General features: G+C 42.7%; 1 protein-coding gene across 1 annotated transcript; it reads left to right on the forward strand.

The window, feature by feature from the left end:
* Positions 1-201: 201 nt before the first annotated feature.
* evpla (envoplakin a) lies at positions 202-15,707 on the forward strand. Its single transcript, XM_086211131.1, has 22 exons — positions 202-391; positions 4,186-4,285; positions 4,405-4,559; positions 4,986-5,109; positions 5,667-5,798; positions 5,895-5,936; positions 6,297-6,458; positions 6,557-6,664; positions 7,165-7,260; positions 7,367-7,477; positions 7,989-8,135; positions 8,228-8,382; positions 8,480-8,577; positions 8,675-8,844; positions 9,425-9,594; positions 9,701-9,839; positions 9,919-10,112; positions 10,633-10,783; positions 10,869-10,952; positions 11,191-11,298; positions 11,382-11,474; positions 11,572-15,707. Exons 1-22 carry the CDS (start codon positions 345-347, stop codon positions 14,968-14,970), a joined length of 5,985 nt encoding a protein of 1,994 aa, XP_086067257.1. The 5' UTR covers positions 202-344; the 3' UTR covers positions 14,971-15,707.
* Positions 15,708-16,425: the final 718 nt, after the last annotated feature.

A 16,425-nucleotide genomic window follows, 5' to 3' on the forward strand; every position in this document is an offset into this window, starting at 1 on the left:
AGGTCCTAGCCCCTGATGAGAGGTTCACGAGTGACTCAGGGCCCTGATGAAAAGAAAGGGCAGGACCCAGGGTTGGAGGAAGGGATCGTGGTGGAAACAGGTCGGTCCGGTCTTCCTCTGCATGGTGGAGGTCTGGGCGGTGACACACCTGTTAAGCTGTCTGGGAGGAGCTGCTGGTGTTAAACACTCTGCTGACGTGAGTTTGTGAGTGAGTTTTAGTGTGTTGAGAGTTAAAGGAGAATTAAAGGGAGAGGAAGACGCAGACGAAGAAGGAGTAAGAGAGAGAAAGCGAGAGAGAGAGATTTGAGGGATCTGTTGGACCCCGCCCTCCCAAAACCTCCAGGATGTTTAAGAAAAAGGATCCTAAGGACACTTCGGTCAAGGTTAACAAGTGAGTGCTATCCAAGAGAGACTTGGTGCATATATGAATGATTCTCTGTGCATGTGGTGATACTGTATCTCGGTCAGGTTCCTGCTTCTCTTGTTCCTCCTGAGCCAAGGACTGTGTCATGTTTCCTGTGCGTGCAGCTGTCCTTGTTCTCCCTCTGCATGGTGGTTCCCCTCCTGTTACATTATAGCAGAGCTTTACATTCACCTTGGTTCAGTGATAGAGAAGGTTCACTGAGAAGGTTGGACCAGAACCTGAGGTTTGGACGTGAGGAGGCTGAGATCAGGTTTAAAGAGAAAATCTTGGAGACACCACGTGACACCTGTCAAACAAATGTCCCGACCTTTTCCGCTCTGCAGAAGAAAATCAGTTTCTCAAACAAACACAACCTATTCAGACATTTAGGTGAACATCCTAAGGGTGTGTGCAGGAAGTCAAGGAAAAGAGGGAACAATTTCAGATTGAATAAGTGGTACGTTCCTGAGCTTTTATTGCTCATTATACATCAACACAAAAAGATATCTGACTTAATGCATGTGCATAAAAAACTAATCTCAGAGTTGCTGATGCAGAGGGATGGGACGCCCCCCAGAACTGAGGACTGATATGACACTGGCATGCTTGTTGATTTTTCAAATCAATGATTTCATCCCGCTAAATACTAATTAACACAGACTACTGACGAGGTTTCTGGACGCGTCCGCGCTGAGTCTGTTGCAGGCTGCTCAGCTGGTTTCCTCCTCCTGTGAGGGCGTTGGTCCCTGTTTCGGTGAGATCAGGAAAATTTGGTGCATGGGTTTGTCTGACTGGTACAAACCCAGAGAGGATGAGTCACCACGTAAGGTGGGGCCTCTATTATCATTATTATTGTTATCACACACTGACCGCTTTACCTATATAATTTTTATACATTATTTATGAGTTATTTTTTAGAATGTCATAAAATTCCCAGGGCAGTAGATGAAAAATTACTTGTGTTAACTGACCGACACTCCAAACGACTGCACGGATATCAAACCGATTTAAAATGATGATAAATGAGTGATTAATTGAGTTTATGTTCTATTAATCTTCTAATGGAAAAGGATGAACATCGATCTCGCGGAGGGGTGAAGGAGAGAGGGAGCGTGTGGGTGCTGGTGGGTGTGTCAGGGGGGAATCATCCCATCTTACTCTGCTGAAGTTGCCCACCTGTTACGTCGCAGCTCCCGTCTTTTGCCACACGGTCGTGACTCTGACAGGCGTGACAGGTGAAAGCGCGCTCCAGAAATGATCAGCAGCCAAAGTGAAGGGATATGTGTTGTCTGGGAAGGAGTCCTTCTGTTTGATGCTAATAATTATCTATAATATCATTAGGATAATTATATTGAATGGAATTCCTGTGTGGAAGATGAAAGCTGCATCTAAGCTCTTCCTAACCCCAAAGTTCACTTGTCAGCAGGGTGAAAGCCGCAGCCAGGGAGTGTTTGTAATATGAACACGATGATCTTCCACCTAATTACAAATGCAGACAAACCCTGACAAATAATGTGGGTTAGCCAGTTATCTCACTCTCTGTTCAAATCAGGCCTACTTTATGTCTTCAGCTGCTCATGTCGCTGAAACAAAACACTAAACGGTTCATTCCTGTGTGCTAAGCTGCTACCATTTAGCTAACTTGTTATAATATCAACAAATGAAATGATATTTAAAAATAAAAAATAGGATATTTTATATCAAAAAGAATCAAAAGTTGTCTCATCTGGTAAACCCATTAGTGAAGCTGTTGCAGAGGAGTTTGTCATGGATGACACATACACTCCCATCATGACCAGAAAGAACTGGACCAAAACACGCACGCACACAGGTATACATGTGTGCTTGTTGCAGACACAATTATAGGTGTGTGTGTGTGTGTGTGTGTGTGTGTGTGTGTGTGTGTGTATGTTAATTTTTTTTTTTCAAAGTTAAAGTTGAGCTTAAATTGAGGTTTAGGATTAGGAAAGTAGCAGCTAAGTAAATGTAAACACCCAAAAGTTACTTGAGCCCCTTCACCCAATATAAAGAATCTACATGACTTTTTGTAATACTTTGATTACGAGAAACCACTTTTTATTACTTTTAATCATCTAAAGAAGAAATGGAGAGTTGAAGGGAGGCTAAGAAAAAGATACCAGCAACGTCACAAAAACCCCCCAAAACATCAGGAACTAAAGGACAGAACAAATACTGTTAAACAGGAAGGGCAGGTGCATGAATACTTGTGAAAAGTGTTCCATTCATACCAACGTCTACTGAGTCACTCTCTCACTCATTGATACAGTGTTGTCAGTGTGTGTGTGTGTGTGTGTGTGTGTGTGTGTGTGTGTGTGTGTGTGTGTGTGTGTGTGTGTGTGTGTGGACAAAAAAATAACCCCATACCTGTGTCTCCTGCTGACTGAGCAGCTACAGGAAGCCCGTGTCACCGCTGCGGCAGAACCTGATGGTCTGGCAGCGCCGTGAGTCGGAGCAGCTGCATTCCTCTCACATTCTTCTTCATTAAAGAGCGGTGTTAAGATGCACCTTGTAAATCTGTCCAACATGGCATTAGCTTATTTTCTCCCTGACATGAGTATGTACTAGAGTTTACTCAGGCATGTGGGTCAGTTCACCACCAAGGCGATCAGAGTTACGCATTTAAGAGGCACTTCACAGGTTTTGTTCAATGAATGAAGTATAAACTGCCGGCCAGACATTTATCATGTGGGATGTAGTGATGTGGCAGTGGGGAGGCTGTTATCTAAGACACAAACCACAGAACAAACTTGTCTTTTTTTCCCGTAACTTTTAAATGCTTTGTTGTCAGAACTGTTCAGATGTTATTAAAGAATATTCAGTTCTGTAGAGCCGCCCGCTGGTGAATCACCCACTGTCTATAACTTCTAGAATTTATGTAAAACGTTTATTATAGTATAGCAACAAACTCAACCTGCTGGTCTTCAGCATTTATTGAAAAAAAAAAATCAAATAATTCAATACAAGGCTCAGCCACGGAAAGCTTGTTTTCTTTTTTGACATAAACTTCTTTTTCCTTCTCTTCCTTTTTTTTTTCTCCTGTTTTGTCCATCGTACGCTGACCCGCCCTGGTACGCGACCCGCGTGCCCCCACAAACTAAGTTCTGACTGCCCTTTGATTGGCCTGCAAGTGTTACTATCTGCTCACCGTGACTGATCACAAGTGTGGCATTTATTCACGTAACGCACACGAGGCCAACCAACCTGCTCCTGTTACACACCCTCCTCTGTGTCACCTTCCATACGTCTGATTATTATTTTGTCTAATGGGTGTAGTTCATATCAAAGTAACCCTGTAGCCTTGACAGTGGGCGTGACAGTGGCGGCGGAATGGATACTATTCAGAGCACGCCGCGGGTGTGGCAACCATCCATCTACCGACTCCATCCCTACACCCCTTCAGCCAGTGACTGATGGGAGAGGTTTGCTGTGTCAGTCTGTCAGTCTGATTAGATTCAAATATTCAAAAACATTCTGTACATTGAACGATCACAAATTTCATTTCAAAATTTGCCTTTTTAATCCACCTACAAATGACAGACCCAGACGCTCGTGGCGATTCTACACAATTCACTCAAAAAGCTTGTCAATCAATATTTAGAGCCTCATCAGGAGAATAGTTGTCTGTCACCGAGTGATGGCAAACCTCAGTGGTAAATCTCTCCTGGTGAGTGACTGTAGAACTGGAAAACTGAACCAATTCTCCTACGATTCAATTTCTTTTTAATCTTTGACCTTTCGACCCTCCTGCTGCCACCCTGCAGGACCCAGTCCAGTGGCCTGGCCTTGTTGATCGCTCAGATGCAAAAGAATGCCGACCTGGTGGAGAAAGACATCCTCCGGTCGGAAGAGCTGCTGGCTGTGGTGAGAACATGCTCACACTCTCATATCAGCCTGATTCATCACTTTTATTGCCACACCTCTATTTTTCTTTTTTCTTTTTTCAAAAAAGAATCTTCCTAACTATCATCTGCTCCCACAAGGACGCTGAAAATGACAAGAAAGAGCTGCCCGTCCAGCATCAGACGGAAGTCTCAGACAAGCTGGGCGAGGCTGAGTATCTCCTGAAGGAACTCTTCCTGGATGTCGACAAAGCCAAGAAGCTCAAACACCCCCAGGCCACAGAGATAGAGAGCGAGTGAGTTGGTATTGACTAAATCTGGGGGGAAAAGTCGTAATAATACTTCATCTATTAAAAAAGTATCAGACTATCGTTCATTTTGTTGCTGAAATTGAAAAAAAAAAGAGTTTTTACATCATACCATCTATTTTATTTTGTAGCATGATGAAATAAATGTGTTACTTTGAATAAAAGCGTGGATCATAGTAACTTTACTCATGTAGCACAGTTCATGCATAGAGTGCTGAGCATAAAAGACATTCAAAACCTTTGCTCTGAATCAAATGAGAAAAATAAAACATGACGAAAAACAAATACAACAGAAAAGTCTGGTCAAACTGCTGGCAAAGACAAGACGAGCAGTCTTAGTCACGTGCTCACTCAGTCACTCGTCACGAACTCATCTTCTCTCCTGAAACATGAACCCACGTTCCTTTTCTGCAGTGTGATCCTCCTCCACGAGCGCTGGCTGAAGGACTGCGTCTTCTACCGAGACATCTACGAGCAGATCGATGACGTGTCGCTGATGCCCAGAATCGACTGGGGTCCTGTTTTGAACCAGAAGCAAGTAGGTGTCGCTGCGCTTGGGCGAGTCTGTTTAGGTTTGCCAGGTGATGGACACAGAAACTACAGTTTTGGAGGCCCAAACACGTCATCCTGCGCTAGAAATACTGAAACGTTTATTAATCTGCAATTTTGCTCCAAGAAAATGCCTGCTTTCCACCTGTTTGAGATGTGTTTGGTGTTTTAAACTGATTAATGATGTATTTGTGAAGTGTTTTTAAGAATTTTGTTTTTCAATAGAAACACATGGGGCATACATGCACAGTTGTGCATATTATATCATATTCCAATATAATCCCAGTGTACAATTTGAACATGCATAATATGAAGCTTTAACAACAGACTATTCAGGCAAAAACAGAAAACAAAACTGGATTTGTGCAATGCGATGTAGCTACGCCATCCATGTTCTCCTTGGAGCTTCTTAACATCGATAGTCACTGACTGGCTTCTGCGTGCAACAGACAATAATAACTGACATTCAAGACGGAAAGACTCTCCCGTCAGAGAAACTGTCTCCACTAAATACTAACAGAGCTCTTTCACGGTCCGTCCTCTCAGAAACAAGTCAACACAGAGGAGTACGGCCCCACCATGGCCGACCTGGAGAAGCAGATCGCTGCTCACAACATCCTGCACAAAGAAGTGGAGGCCTACAGCTCTCAGCTCTGCGTCAGCTCCGCTGGCAGCAAGGTGAACTCACACCCTCCAGCACGAAGACATTCTGGGGGTTGTCACTGAAGTAAAACATTCCCCTTCAATCTCAATTTATATAATCTTGCTTTCCAGGAGAAATATACAGCCCTCAAGAAACAGTACAACAACCTGCTGGTGAGTAAAGCCTTGAAGGTTATGACTGAACATTTGCGAGGGATGGTGACTTTCTGAATAACGCAACAAAATACATTCAACACGATACAAAGATAAATAAACAGTAACAAGGAGGTTAATTTTTTTTTTTTTTTGCTAACTGCCCCAAAATTGAATGGGTTCTTCCTTGGCTTTCTGGAAATATTAAAAAATAAATAACATTTCATTGAAGTCAACAGATTCTACGACGATAACTAACGAATCTATTTTCTTTTAAAATGAAAATGAAATCCGTGTTCTGGATAAAAATGAACGAGTTTACATCTCAAAGAGTTTTAGAATCTTTCAGGTTTGTCTCATCTTTATTGACTTTCCCCTCAGGACAACTCCAAGTGGCGTCGTCACTACCTGAACAGCCTGTATGAATACATGCAAGGCTGCAACAAGGAGCTGGGCTTCCTGGAAGAGGAGCAGGATAAGATCATGAAGCAGGACTGGAGCGACCGCATGGTGGATCCACCTGATGTCCGCAGGCAGTACGAGGTGTGAGGCTGGACACTGCTAGTCTACAGGGACCTGATGTTCGTCAGAAATCGAAGTGTAAACTGTATTAATCACCGCACTGTTTCATTCTCCATCAGAACTTCAAGAACAACAGTCTGCTGTCGCACGAGAGCGAGGTGAACAAACTCCAGGATGAAGGCGACAGACTTGTGGAGATGAAGCACCCTGCCTCTGCCACCATACAGGTAGAGAGAGGCTGCGCCTGAACAGCCAACATGCTGTCTTATGGTCAACAAATTAAAGAGCTGGAGCCCTTGAATGTTACTTAAGGCGTTGTACCACAACACAAGTAGGTTCCAAGGACCTTTCATAACCTTCTCTAAAGTATATATATATATATATATATATATATATATATATATATATATATATATATATATATACATACACACACACATATATATTTGGTGATTTTATGGTCACATTGCAACCTTACAAAGACTTTTGGGATGTTAAGAAAAGTTCCCACATGATAGAAGATAAAAATGTTCACTCTAGGAATTTTTGAAAGGAAAAGGTTCCGGGTTATTTTTTCACAGTTAGATGGAAATTTGAGATTTGATGCACCCGGGCACAGGTAGCACATAAACCTTTAGAAGTCAGACAACTTAACATGCGTTTAAAGACCTGCAGAACTACTTTGACTTTCCCGTCCAGGTTTCATGAACTTGAGTTACATTTGCAGGCTCAGAGAGACTCTGTACGATCCGGGTGGCAAAAGTTCCTCAATCTCTGCATTTGTCAGGAGACACACCTGGACAACTTGGAGGAGTTCAAAAAGGTAACGATGAGACACAACTCAAGGCTTTATGTGCACATTTGATCCTGCGGGATTTTTACATTTGGATGTAAATAATTAAACATTTATTTCTGCTATTTTTTTCCAGTACCAACTAGACAGTGAGCAGCTGTCAGAGACGCTGACCAAACTCAACAATAGTCTGGACCCCAAGGCAGTCAGCAAGAAGAGCAACTCAGAGACGTTGCTGCAGCTTGAGGTACGAGGGAGACGTTATGAAGATGAATATGTCAAATATTGAGAATCTTAAGGAGAAAAAAATAGAGGAGCGCCTGTACGTCTCATTCATGACATCAAGTATGAAGAAGAGGGAAGGCCATCTGGCATTAAGGCTCAGTATGGAGAAGATATATAGCAGTACACATGAGTTAGTCATATGCCTCTTTACTTTAACTTTGTAGTTAAGTAGTTAGAGTAGTTGGAGAATAAAAATAGAGTCCTTTTTTCTTGGAAAAGTAGTTTTTAAATTGTAATTATTTCCTTGCTTCTTTGTCTGAAGAGCTACCTCATGTTTGCATGTTTTATTAAAATTATTAATATTAAAAGATTGTAAAGTGTGTGTGGATCAGGGAGGAAAAGAAAAGAAGACACGCAGCGTAAGATATTGGAATTGATTCAGAGACTTTGAATGAATGATCCACCTCCCAGCAAACTTTGATTCAGTACAGAATGTGTAAAATGTGTCTCGGTCTGACTTTATTTCCCACCAGGCGGAGGAGAAAGCTGTCCAGGACAGTGAGGCACTGCTAGCAGACCTGAGGAAGCGCAGCACCAACATCGCTCCTCTAAAACTACGTCGCACCCCCCCAAGCAGACCCATCACAGTGGAGTCCCTGTGTGACTGGGAGACTGATAAGGTGCAGAGAAAATCAGAGAAAGTCAAATATCTCGAGCTTCCAGCTTCTGGTGTTGTGTGTACAATGAACATCATTTACTTTTTGTCATCAAGGGATCCCTTTCAAGAGGCGAGAAGTTCACCCTGAAGAACAACTCAGACACCGAGAACTGGGATGTTGTTTCCACGAATGGGGCAACTAAAACCTTCCCAGGAGTTTGTTTCCAGATCCCACCTCCTGATCCAGAGGCCATTAACAAAGTGGACCTGTAAGGAACAGGAGGCTGTTTTATTATGCAGCAAGAATATGTCAGTAACCTGTTTCAATTCCTAACTCCCGCTCTCCTCATCTTTTCAACTGGTTAGGTTGGGTGGTGAACTGGCAGATATCAAGAAGAGGAGAACTGCTCTGGCAGCGTCACTAAAGAATCATAAATCAGACATCGCCAGGGCCCAGCAGTCAGGTGACTATCCAACTCTAAACTGTATCCAGATAATCAATCACCACAAGTACCAAATATGGTTATAACAATGACATGTCATTCCTGTTCGCTGAATCAGCTCCAGTGTCCTCTGCTCCGGACCCCAAGTTGACAGCTCTGGCTCAGCAGCTGAACGAGCTGGACGATGACCTGGCCAACGCTGAGAAAGGCATGCTGAGCCGCATGAGGGCCCCCCTGAACCGCAGTGACCCCATCGGAGATCTGGCCAAGAGGCTGCAGGAACAGGATGTGAGTGGAATTATCTTCTTCTTCTTCTTCTTCTTTTTTTTTTTTTTTTTGCACACAATTTCTGTGCCAGTTCTTCAATCTTTGAGTAGAACCACTATCAGACTGAATTTCCTACCCTGGATGAAATTATGTTTTTTTATGGTGAGCAAGAGTGAAATCAAGCAGGGACACAGCCAACATGTAAAATACAAATAGACACGTTAGGAGTACAACAAGCCGGTATGTGCATTATCACTGCTACTTCTCATCGTTTTGGGCTATTAATCGTAAAAACTGGTGATGAAAAACAATCATGAAGTATACAAATATCATGTTTTTTTCAGACAGACAATACAAGACCTGAATCCACTCAATTTATAGACACACTCTTCATCTGAGAGAATGAAAGTAAGGATATTTTTAAGGGGAAGTGACTCAGTTGATTTCTGGTCAGTGTAACTCAACCTAACTGAATATACGTCAAATAAAATATTTGACATTTTGAGTTTAGTTTCTATGTCTGATTAGGAAGTAGCCATCAAAAGCTGATGTGTGATACTGAGCGAGACCCTCTACTGTATCTAAATGTGTTTGATTCCAGCAAGCCGCCAAGGCGCTGAAAGATCTGGAGCAGCAGAAACTTGCAGCGCAGGCTGACCTGAAGCCCCTGCTGGACGCCGGTGGTTCCTCTTCTGCACTGCCTCTCAAACTAAGCGCCGCCAACAACAAGCATGACAGCATCGCTGCACTTGCTGACCTCTACAACAAGAAGTATGTAAAAAGTGTTTTTGGGAAGAAAGGATATGTCTTCGTTGAGCTCTGCCGTGTATGTAAATTGACTTCAGTCATGACATTTGTATCTGACTTTTTATTTTAGAGCAAATGCCTCCCTCGAACTGGAGAATCAGATAAAGAAGGTGGATGGTCTGGTCTCTGGGTTTGAGAAGGGGCTCAGTGACGATGGTCCAGTTCTTGACGTGCCAAATGCAATCCAAGCTGCAACTGAGAAGATTCAGGTGAGGAAATTATCCCTCTACCATTTAAGAGACGCTTCTCTTGCTCACAGACAGAACCAACTTTTTTCGCTCCATTCAGGATCAGCAAAAAGCTGTGACAGCGGCTCAGGGTGACATGAAGAAGCTGAGTCTTGATCTGGAGACCACAGAGCAGCTGTGCAGCTCCCTGCAGCAGGGCTACCAGGAGTACTGCCCTGACATCCAGCGCCAGAGGACGGAGGTCAAGCAACTGCAGAGCCGCTACGCTAACGTTGCTAACCAGCTGAAGGAGAGGTGAGACTCAAGACTGCAAAATTTGGCCGTGGCTCATCTAACGTGAAATAATAATAAAACATTGATATTTTCCATATTTCATTTACCTGTGTGAAATCTGGATCGTTAATCAATGTTCAAGCAAATGAATAATAATGAATAATTATATTTGGAATTGAACACTCAGCTCATTCACATACGCAACCTGTGATTAGGAGCATAAATAATAACATGATTTATAGAGTCTTTGTGCTTTCTCTTTGTATAATAGTCAAATTTCATAAAAGGACAACTTCTGATTATATTGTAAGAACTTATACACCATGCGAGCACTTGTGTGCAGATACATGATCTAATATGTGATGAGGTCATGCAATCCACTGATGAACCTGAGCTCTGGATCTATATACCTTTTGGCAATTGGAATAAAATGACAAGCAAATTTCTTACCAGCAGAGCTGTGAGATTATTTTGAAGCGGCATGATGCAAAATTTAAATCAGATACAAATTCTAATGTAACACATTGATAAATACTTTCAGAGAGGGCATCTTACAAGAGGCTGCAACCAAGAACCAAGAGTTCCAGAGTACATCCAAATCCCTGAATTCTTTCCTTGATAACCTGGCGACAAACAAGATTGATTACAATGATGACTTTTCTCGGATCGCTGAAAAACAGAGCTCCCAGGAGGTGAGATGATTCTTAATCTGTTATTCGAATAAAATGATGGAATATTTTATCAATGGCTCACCTCTTTGAAACCATATCATTGCAGAGGGTGATGGAGGACCTGAAGCGGAAGGGAAATGACTTGGACAGAGTGACTGACCTGTCACAAGACCTGCAGAATCTCCTCAGTGTAAGATTGATGGATTTGATATTACGCTAAAAAAAACAAAAATCAAGAAGTAGGAAAAAGTAAAAATGATCATCCTAAATGTTACCATCAAAGATGAATAATCAACTCTCGAATTAATGGCAGTGAAATTAAAAAAAAAATCTAAAAATAAATGAGATAGTCCATTGATTTGGGGCATTGTTGAATAATTTGACAAGTCCGCTTTTGGAAGCATAACCGAGTTCTTCACACCGTGCAGGACTATGAGACCAATGTTGACAAATTCAACGGTACACTTGAGGACAGCGGCGCCACAGTTGCAAAGAAACCTTATCTGCCCACACTTGCTGAGATGGTTCAGAAAGAGGTATCAAAGACTTTTTTAATGCACTGTGATTATCACTTATTAGTGAGACGATCCAGATGGTTACAGTGTCTTGTCTATTACAGGAAAATGATCTGGTGCACCGTTACGCAGAAGCAACGGCTGAAAACGCCCAACGCCAAAAACAGATGGGTTTGGCAAAGAATCTTGTTGAACAAGTAAGGGAGCCAGTCTAGCATTAAAAAAAAGAAAGAAATGAAAACTAAAGAACAAGAACTTTTTGGTATTCAATAAATTTACTTTTCCCCACTGCAGAGTGAAGAGAAAGTTCAGATGGTGGCACAACAACAGGTGCAGCTTGAAAACCAACAAAGGAGTGCTTTTGAGCTAGAAAGTCTTTTAAAAGAGCTGGAAGAAGAGAAGGAAAGGGCAAGTCACACAGAGAACAACCTAAGAACCTTTAAGGACAGGATGATGTCACTTAAGAGTCGCAGAGGGGTGGAGCGCGTTGAGGAAAAAGAAGTACTGCACTACTACCGTGACCCAAAACTGGAGGCAGATTTAATCGACCTTCAGAACAAACTGCATGAAGAGACCGTGAAAAGGACCACCATCCAAAGTGAGTTTGAGACTTTTAACAAAAAAATCACTATCATTGAGGAAAATCTCAAAAATACCCCACCCAAACTGGTGACTAGAGAAGTCACTGAGTTTGAGAAAGATCCACAACTCGATGTGGAGGCTGTGAGGCTGAGAGAGGAAATAACAAGGATAAGGGATGAAATTCGAACAAGAGATTCAGAGCACGTACAGATGAAGACAGAGGTGACCATTCTCCAGCAGAAGAGACCACCAATCAAAGAAAAGGTGGTTAAGAAGGAGGTGGTAAAAGTGGAGAAAAACCCAGAGATGTTGAGACAAGTGCGAATATTCGAGACCGAAATTGCTGATGAGAACAACAAGACCAAGCTCATTAATGATGACATCTTTCAGATAAGGAGCCAGATTAACGCTCTTGAGAGACTGATCCCCAACATCCAGCCAAAGATCATCACCAAGGAAGTCAAAAAGGTTGAACAAGACCCTGAACTCATTACTGAATCGAAGAGGATTCGATCAGATATGGAGACTGAGAGGATCGAAAACAGCTCCTTGTCCAAAGAGGTGATGGGTCTACAAAGTCGCTACCGTGAAGTTCAAGACTGGAAACCAAAAGTTGAGGTGAAGGAAATAGTAAATGAGATTTACCGGATAGATCCAAACACGGAGGTGGAAATTGTGCGTTTAAGAAAAGACATACAAGATTCCAGCAGACTGCGCTCTGAACTGGATGTGCAGATCGACCAGGTCACATCTGACCTTAACATCCTTCGTTATGAGAAGCCTAAGGTGGAGATGAAGGAGGTTCTTCAAGAGGTGGTTAAAGAGGAAAGAAGCCCTGAAAATGAGAGAGAAATTCAAAGGCTAAATGATCAGATAAACCATCTACACACCACATATAACTCCCTGCAAGACAGGGTGAGAATACTCAGGAGAGATAGGGATGAATGGAAGGCTGAAAAGTCAAAGGTAGAGACCAAAATACTCACCAGAGAAGTCATCAAGTACGAACCGGATCCTCTCTTGGAGAAAGAAGCAGACCGCTTGAGAAAAGATTTGCGGGAGGAGGCACAGCTGCGGCGAACCATTGAAGAGATGGTGTTTGACCTGCAGAATAAATACATCCTTTTGGAAAGACAGAAACCTGAGGAGAAAGTGGTTGTGCAAGAGATTGTACGTTTACAAAAGGACCCACGGCAGATGGTTGAGCACGAGAGGCTCAGTAGGAGCCTGGACAATGAAGTGATGACTCGGCGTCAGCTTGAGCTAGAGCTGCAACAGCTCAGAACAAAGTTGGAAGACAAAGAGAGGATCCTCAGAGAGAGTGATGAGCGCCAGAAGAGGATTCAAGCAGAGTCTGAACTCAGAGACATCAGATTGCGCATCACACAGCTGGAAAATGCCCCACCACCTGTTGAAGAATGTATTGTCATTGAGGAGGTGCTGAAGGTTGAGAGAGACCAGAAACTGGAGAGGATGACTAATGATCTGCGGGTAGACATGGACAAAGAAACCAGCGATATCCTGCATCTCCAGAGAGAAATTCGTAACATCACTGTTAAGCTTGAGATCCTCCAGAGAGAGAAGTCTGTTGAGAAGACAGTGTACAAAGAAGTTGTCCGTGTAGAGAAAGACCAGGCTGTGGAAGCAGAGCGGGACCGCCTGAGGGAACAAGTGTCTCAGCACAAATTTGCCAGGCGGGACCTGGAGGATGAAATCAGACGCAGCACAGATAAAATAAACCTTGTGTTGAGCTCCAAGTCCAGCACTTCTAGAGAAGAGACTACCCTAACTATGAGCAGAGACGCCTTGAAGAGGGAGAGGGATGACCTGACTCGTGAGCTCAGGACACTCGAGACAAGGAGACATGACACCAACCTGTCCTTCCAACAGCAGAGCAGGTTGATGAGTGAGAGAACGCAGATGAGTAGGCAGAGGAGCCTTAAGATGGGGTCTGATGTCCAACGTCTGGAAAACGAAATCCTGGATGAAAAAGACAGGATCCACCAGCGAGACAGCACCATCCGAGAGCTCCTGCTTCACTTGCAGAGAGAGGAACATGCAGAAACAAGGACAAAAGAGACCAATGTCTCCACCAAGATCACCATTCTGGATCCAGATACAGGCAAAGACATGTCTCCTTACGACGCCTACCTGCAGGGTCTGATTGATCGGCAACAGTACATTCACCTGCAGGAGCTGGAGTGTGACTGGGAGGAGATCACTTCCATGGGACCTGATGGTGAAACTTCTGTGCTGCAGGATCGCAAGAGTGGCAAGCAGTACTCCATCAAGGATGCCCTGAAAGAAGGCAAGCTGTCAGAGAATGACTTGAAGAATTACAAATCAGGCAAAATTCCCATCTCAGAATTTGCCTTGCTGGTGGCAGGTGACACCAATAAACACTCACAGTATAGCTCATTGGTCCCTAAGTCCATTACATCCACAAGGTCAGCCCCTCCAGACTTCTCACGCTCTTCAGGAATGTACCCAATCGCTGGAATAATGGATACAAACACTGACACCTGCTATACAGTACGCAGTGCCACCATTCGCAAACTGATCGATCCCATTACAGCCCAACGGCTTCTGGAGGCTCAGGCAGCAACAGGCGGCCTCATCGATATCACCAACAGAGAGAGATACAGTGCTCACAAGGCAGCATCCAGAGGCCTCATTGATGACAGTCAACTTCAGAGGCTACTCAACGCACAAAAGGCCTATTCAGGTGTTGAAGACCCTGTGACCAAAGAGTGTTTGTCAGTAGGGGAGGCTGTCCAGAAAGGCTGGATGCTGAAGGACACTGGTTTTCGATACATGGAAGCACAGCACCTGACCGGAGGGCTGATCAATCCAAAAACTGGCCGCAGAGTAAGCATCGTGGATGCAATCGGGTCCAAAATGATTGACAGCACAATGATGAGAGAGCTGCAGGCTGACACAACCTACATCAAGGATATTGTTGACCCTCTAACAAAACAGAAGATCAACTACAAACAAGCTCTGGAACGATGTAAGATAGACCCTATGTCAGGCATGCCAATGCTGCCTGCTTCCTCCAAAGATTCTGGATACACTTCAGTGTACAACTCAAGCAAATATGCGAGATTCTAGATTTGTTCAGAGCAGGGGTTTTATAAGTGTGAGAATATCTGAGACAAGCTCCTGGGTGCCCCTCTGAGGTCATTGTTATATATTTGGCCAGACACTCCAATAGTATTTGCTGTTTGGCGTGACTTCAGATTACATCAGTTTCATAAAGGCTCTCTTCAAATGCGTTTCTGACTCTTGACAAGTTCAACAAACAGCTGACACCCCCCCCCCCAACTATATACTTTTGTACTATCGCAACCAAATTAATAACATCTGATAACCTGGTCCTGGAAAGGCCTGACTCCCACTTTGAAAACCTCTGGCTAAAGAGCATTGTCTAAGCTATTTGGTTTGGGGAGTAAAACATAGAGAAAATATGAAAACCATATTGTACAAACACGAAACTCATATGATGTACATTTTGACTCAGGAAAAGTGTCAACTGCGAAGCTTACTTTCCAGCCAAAATGATTGAATGATTGCTGCTGATTTGCCTCTGTTTACCAACATGTCTGATGTGGGCAGATTTTTTGGGGGGGATTTAATTTAAAACTAGAGAATCTCAATGCAGTTTCTCTGATAAGATTATTGTGTTATTAGGAATTCTGGGACATGGTGCAATGCTATTTACTGAGATGGATTTGATTCTGTATTACTCATGGGCTGTCCTTGACACTGTTCATTTTACACTCAATCTTGTTTGATACTTTATGAAAACACACACATATCAATAAATTTAAATTATAATGGTTAAAGAACATCGGCTCCTTGTCTTTCAATGCTTTTTAGTCCTTTCATCTACTTTCTACATGGTGGCAAAAGACTGTCACTATGGTAACCCAGAATCACACTCCAATTCCTGCTGGGGAACCACAGGCTCCTTCTGAGGGACCCTGAAGCTTCCCCAGGCCACAAGGTGTTCTGGATTTACCAACAGTGTAGTCGTGTACATGTCTGAATGGGTTGAAAAAAATGGAAAAAGGAAGGGTAGTAGGTGATGATGTCACAGAAATTGTCAAACTTTCCAGTATTTTCAAAGATAAGGAATTAATCAAAAAAGTAGACGAAGTAAGTAGAAGAAATTTTAAAAATATTATCACAATTTGAAATGGCAATTTGTATGAATACAACTAAAGGTGTCTCAACTTGAAATTGTGAGATGAATTTAAATGTATAGCAAGTTATTTTAATGCATATAAGAATTTTTTAAAAAAAATTTCAAGTTAAGTTTACTCATATTTTTAAGGCAGTGGGTGAACTTTTGTTTCCAAGTTTAAATACTGCAAATATATTAAAGTAAAATCTCTCTGCTCCACTCCAAGTGTACATGAACAGCTGGTTTATGAATAGAACTGATTTGAGTTTTAATTTCAATCTACTTTTACTTTGAAAGTGTTCACCAGACTTGGTTGAATGACAAAAGATCTTTTGATATGCAGTAGCAGTGAAGTAATTCAGTTAGTGCCAAAAATATCA

This window comes from Aulostomus chinensis, chromosome 8 (genome assembly GCF_037954235.1).
Source record: "Aulostomus chinensis isolate RoL2024-O1b breed Wild chromosome 8, RoL_Achi_v1.0, whole genome shotgun sequence".
Classification (NCBI taxonomy): Eukaryota; Metazoa; Chordata; class Actinopteri; order Syngnathiformes; family Aulostomidae; genus Aulostomus; species Aulostomus chinensis.

Bases quoted from the DNA above. Each gene is read 5' to 3' on its own strand.
- evpla (XM_086211131.1), top strand. From the start codon at position 345: ATGTTTAAGAAAAAGGATCCTAAGGACACTTCGGTCAAGGTTAACAA. The intron at 6,665-7,164 runs GTAGAGAGAGGC...TTACATTTGCAG, and splicing joins CTGCCTCTGCCACCATACAG to GCTCAGAGAGACTCTGTACG. The intron at 8,578-8,674 runs GTGACTATCCAA...TCGCTGAATCAG, and splicing joins CGCCAGGGCCCAGCAGTCAG to CTCCAGTGTCCTCTGCTCCG.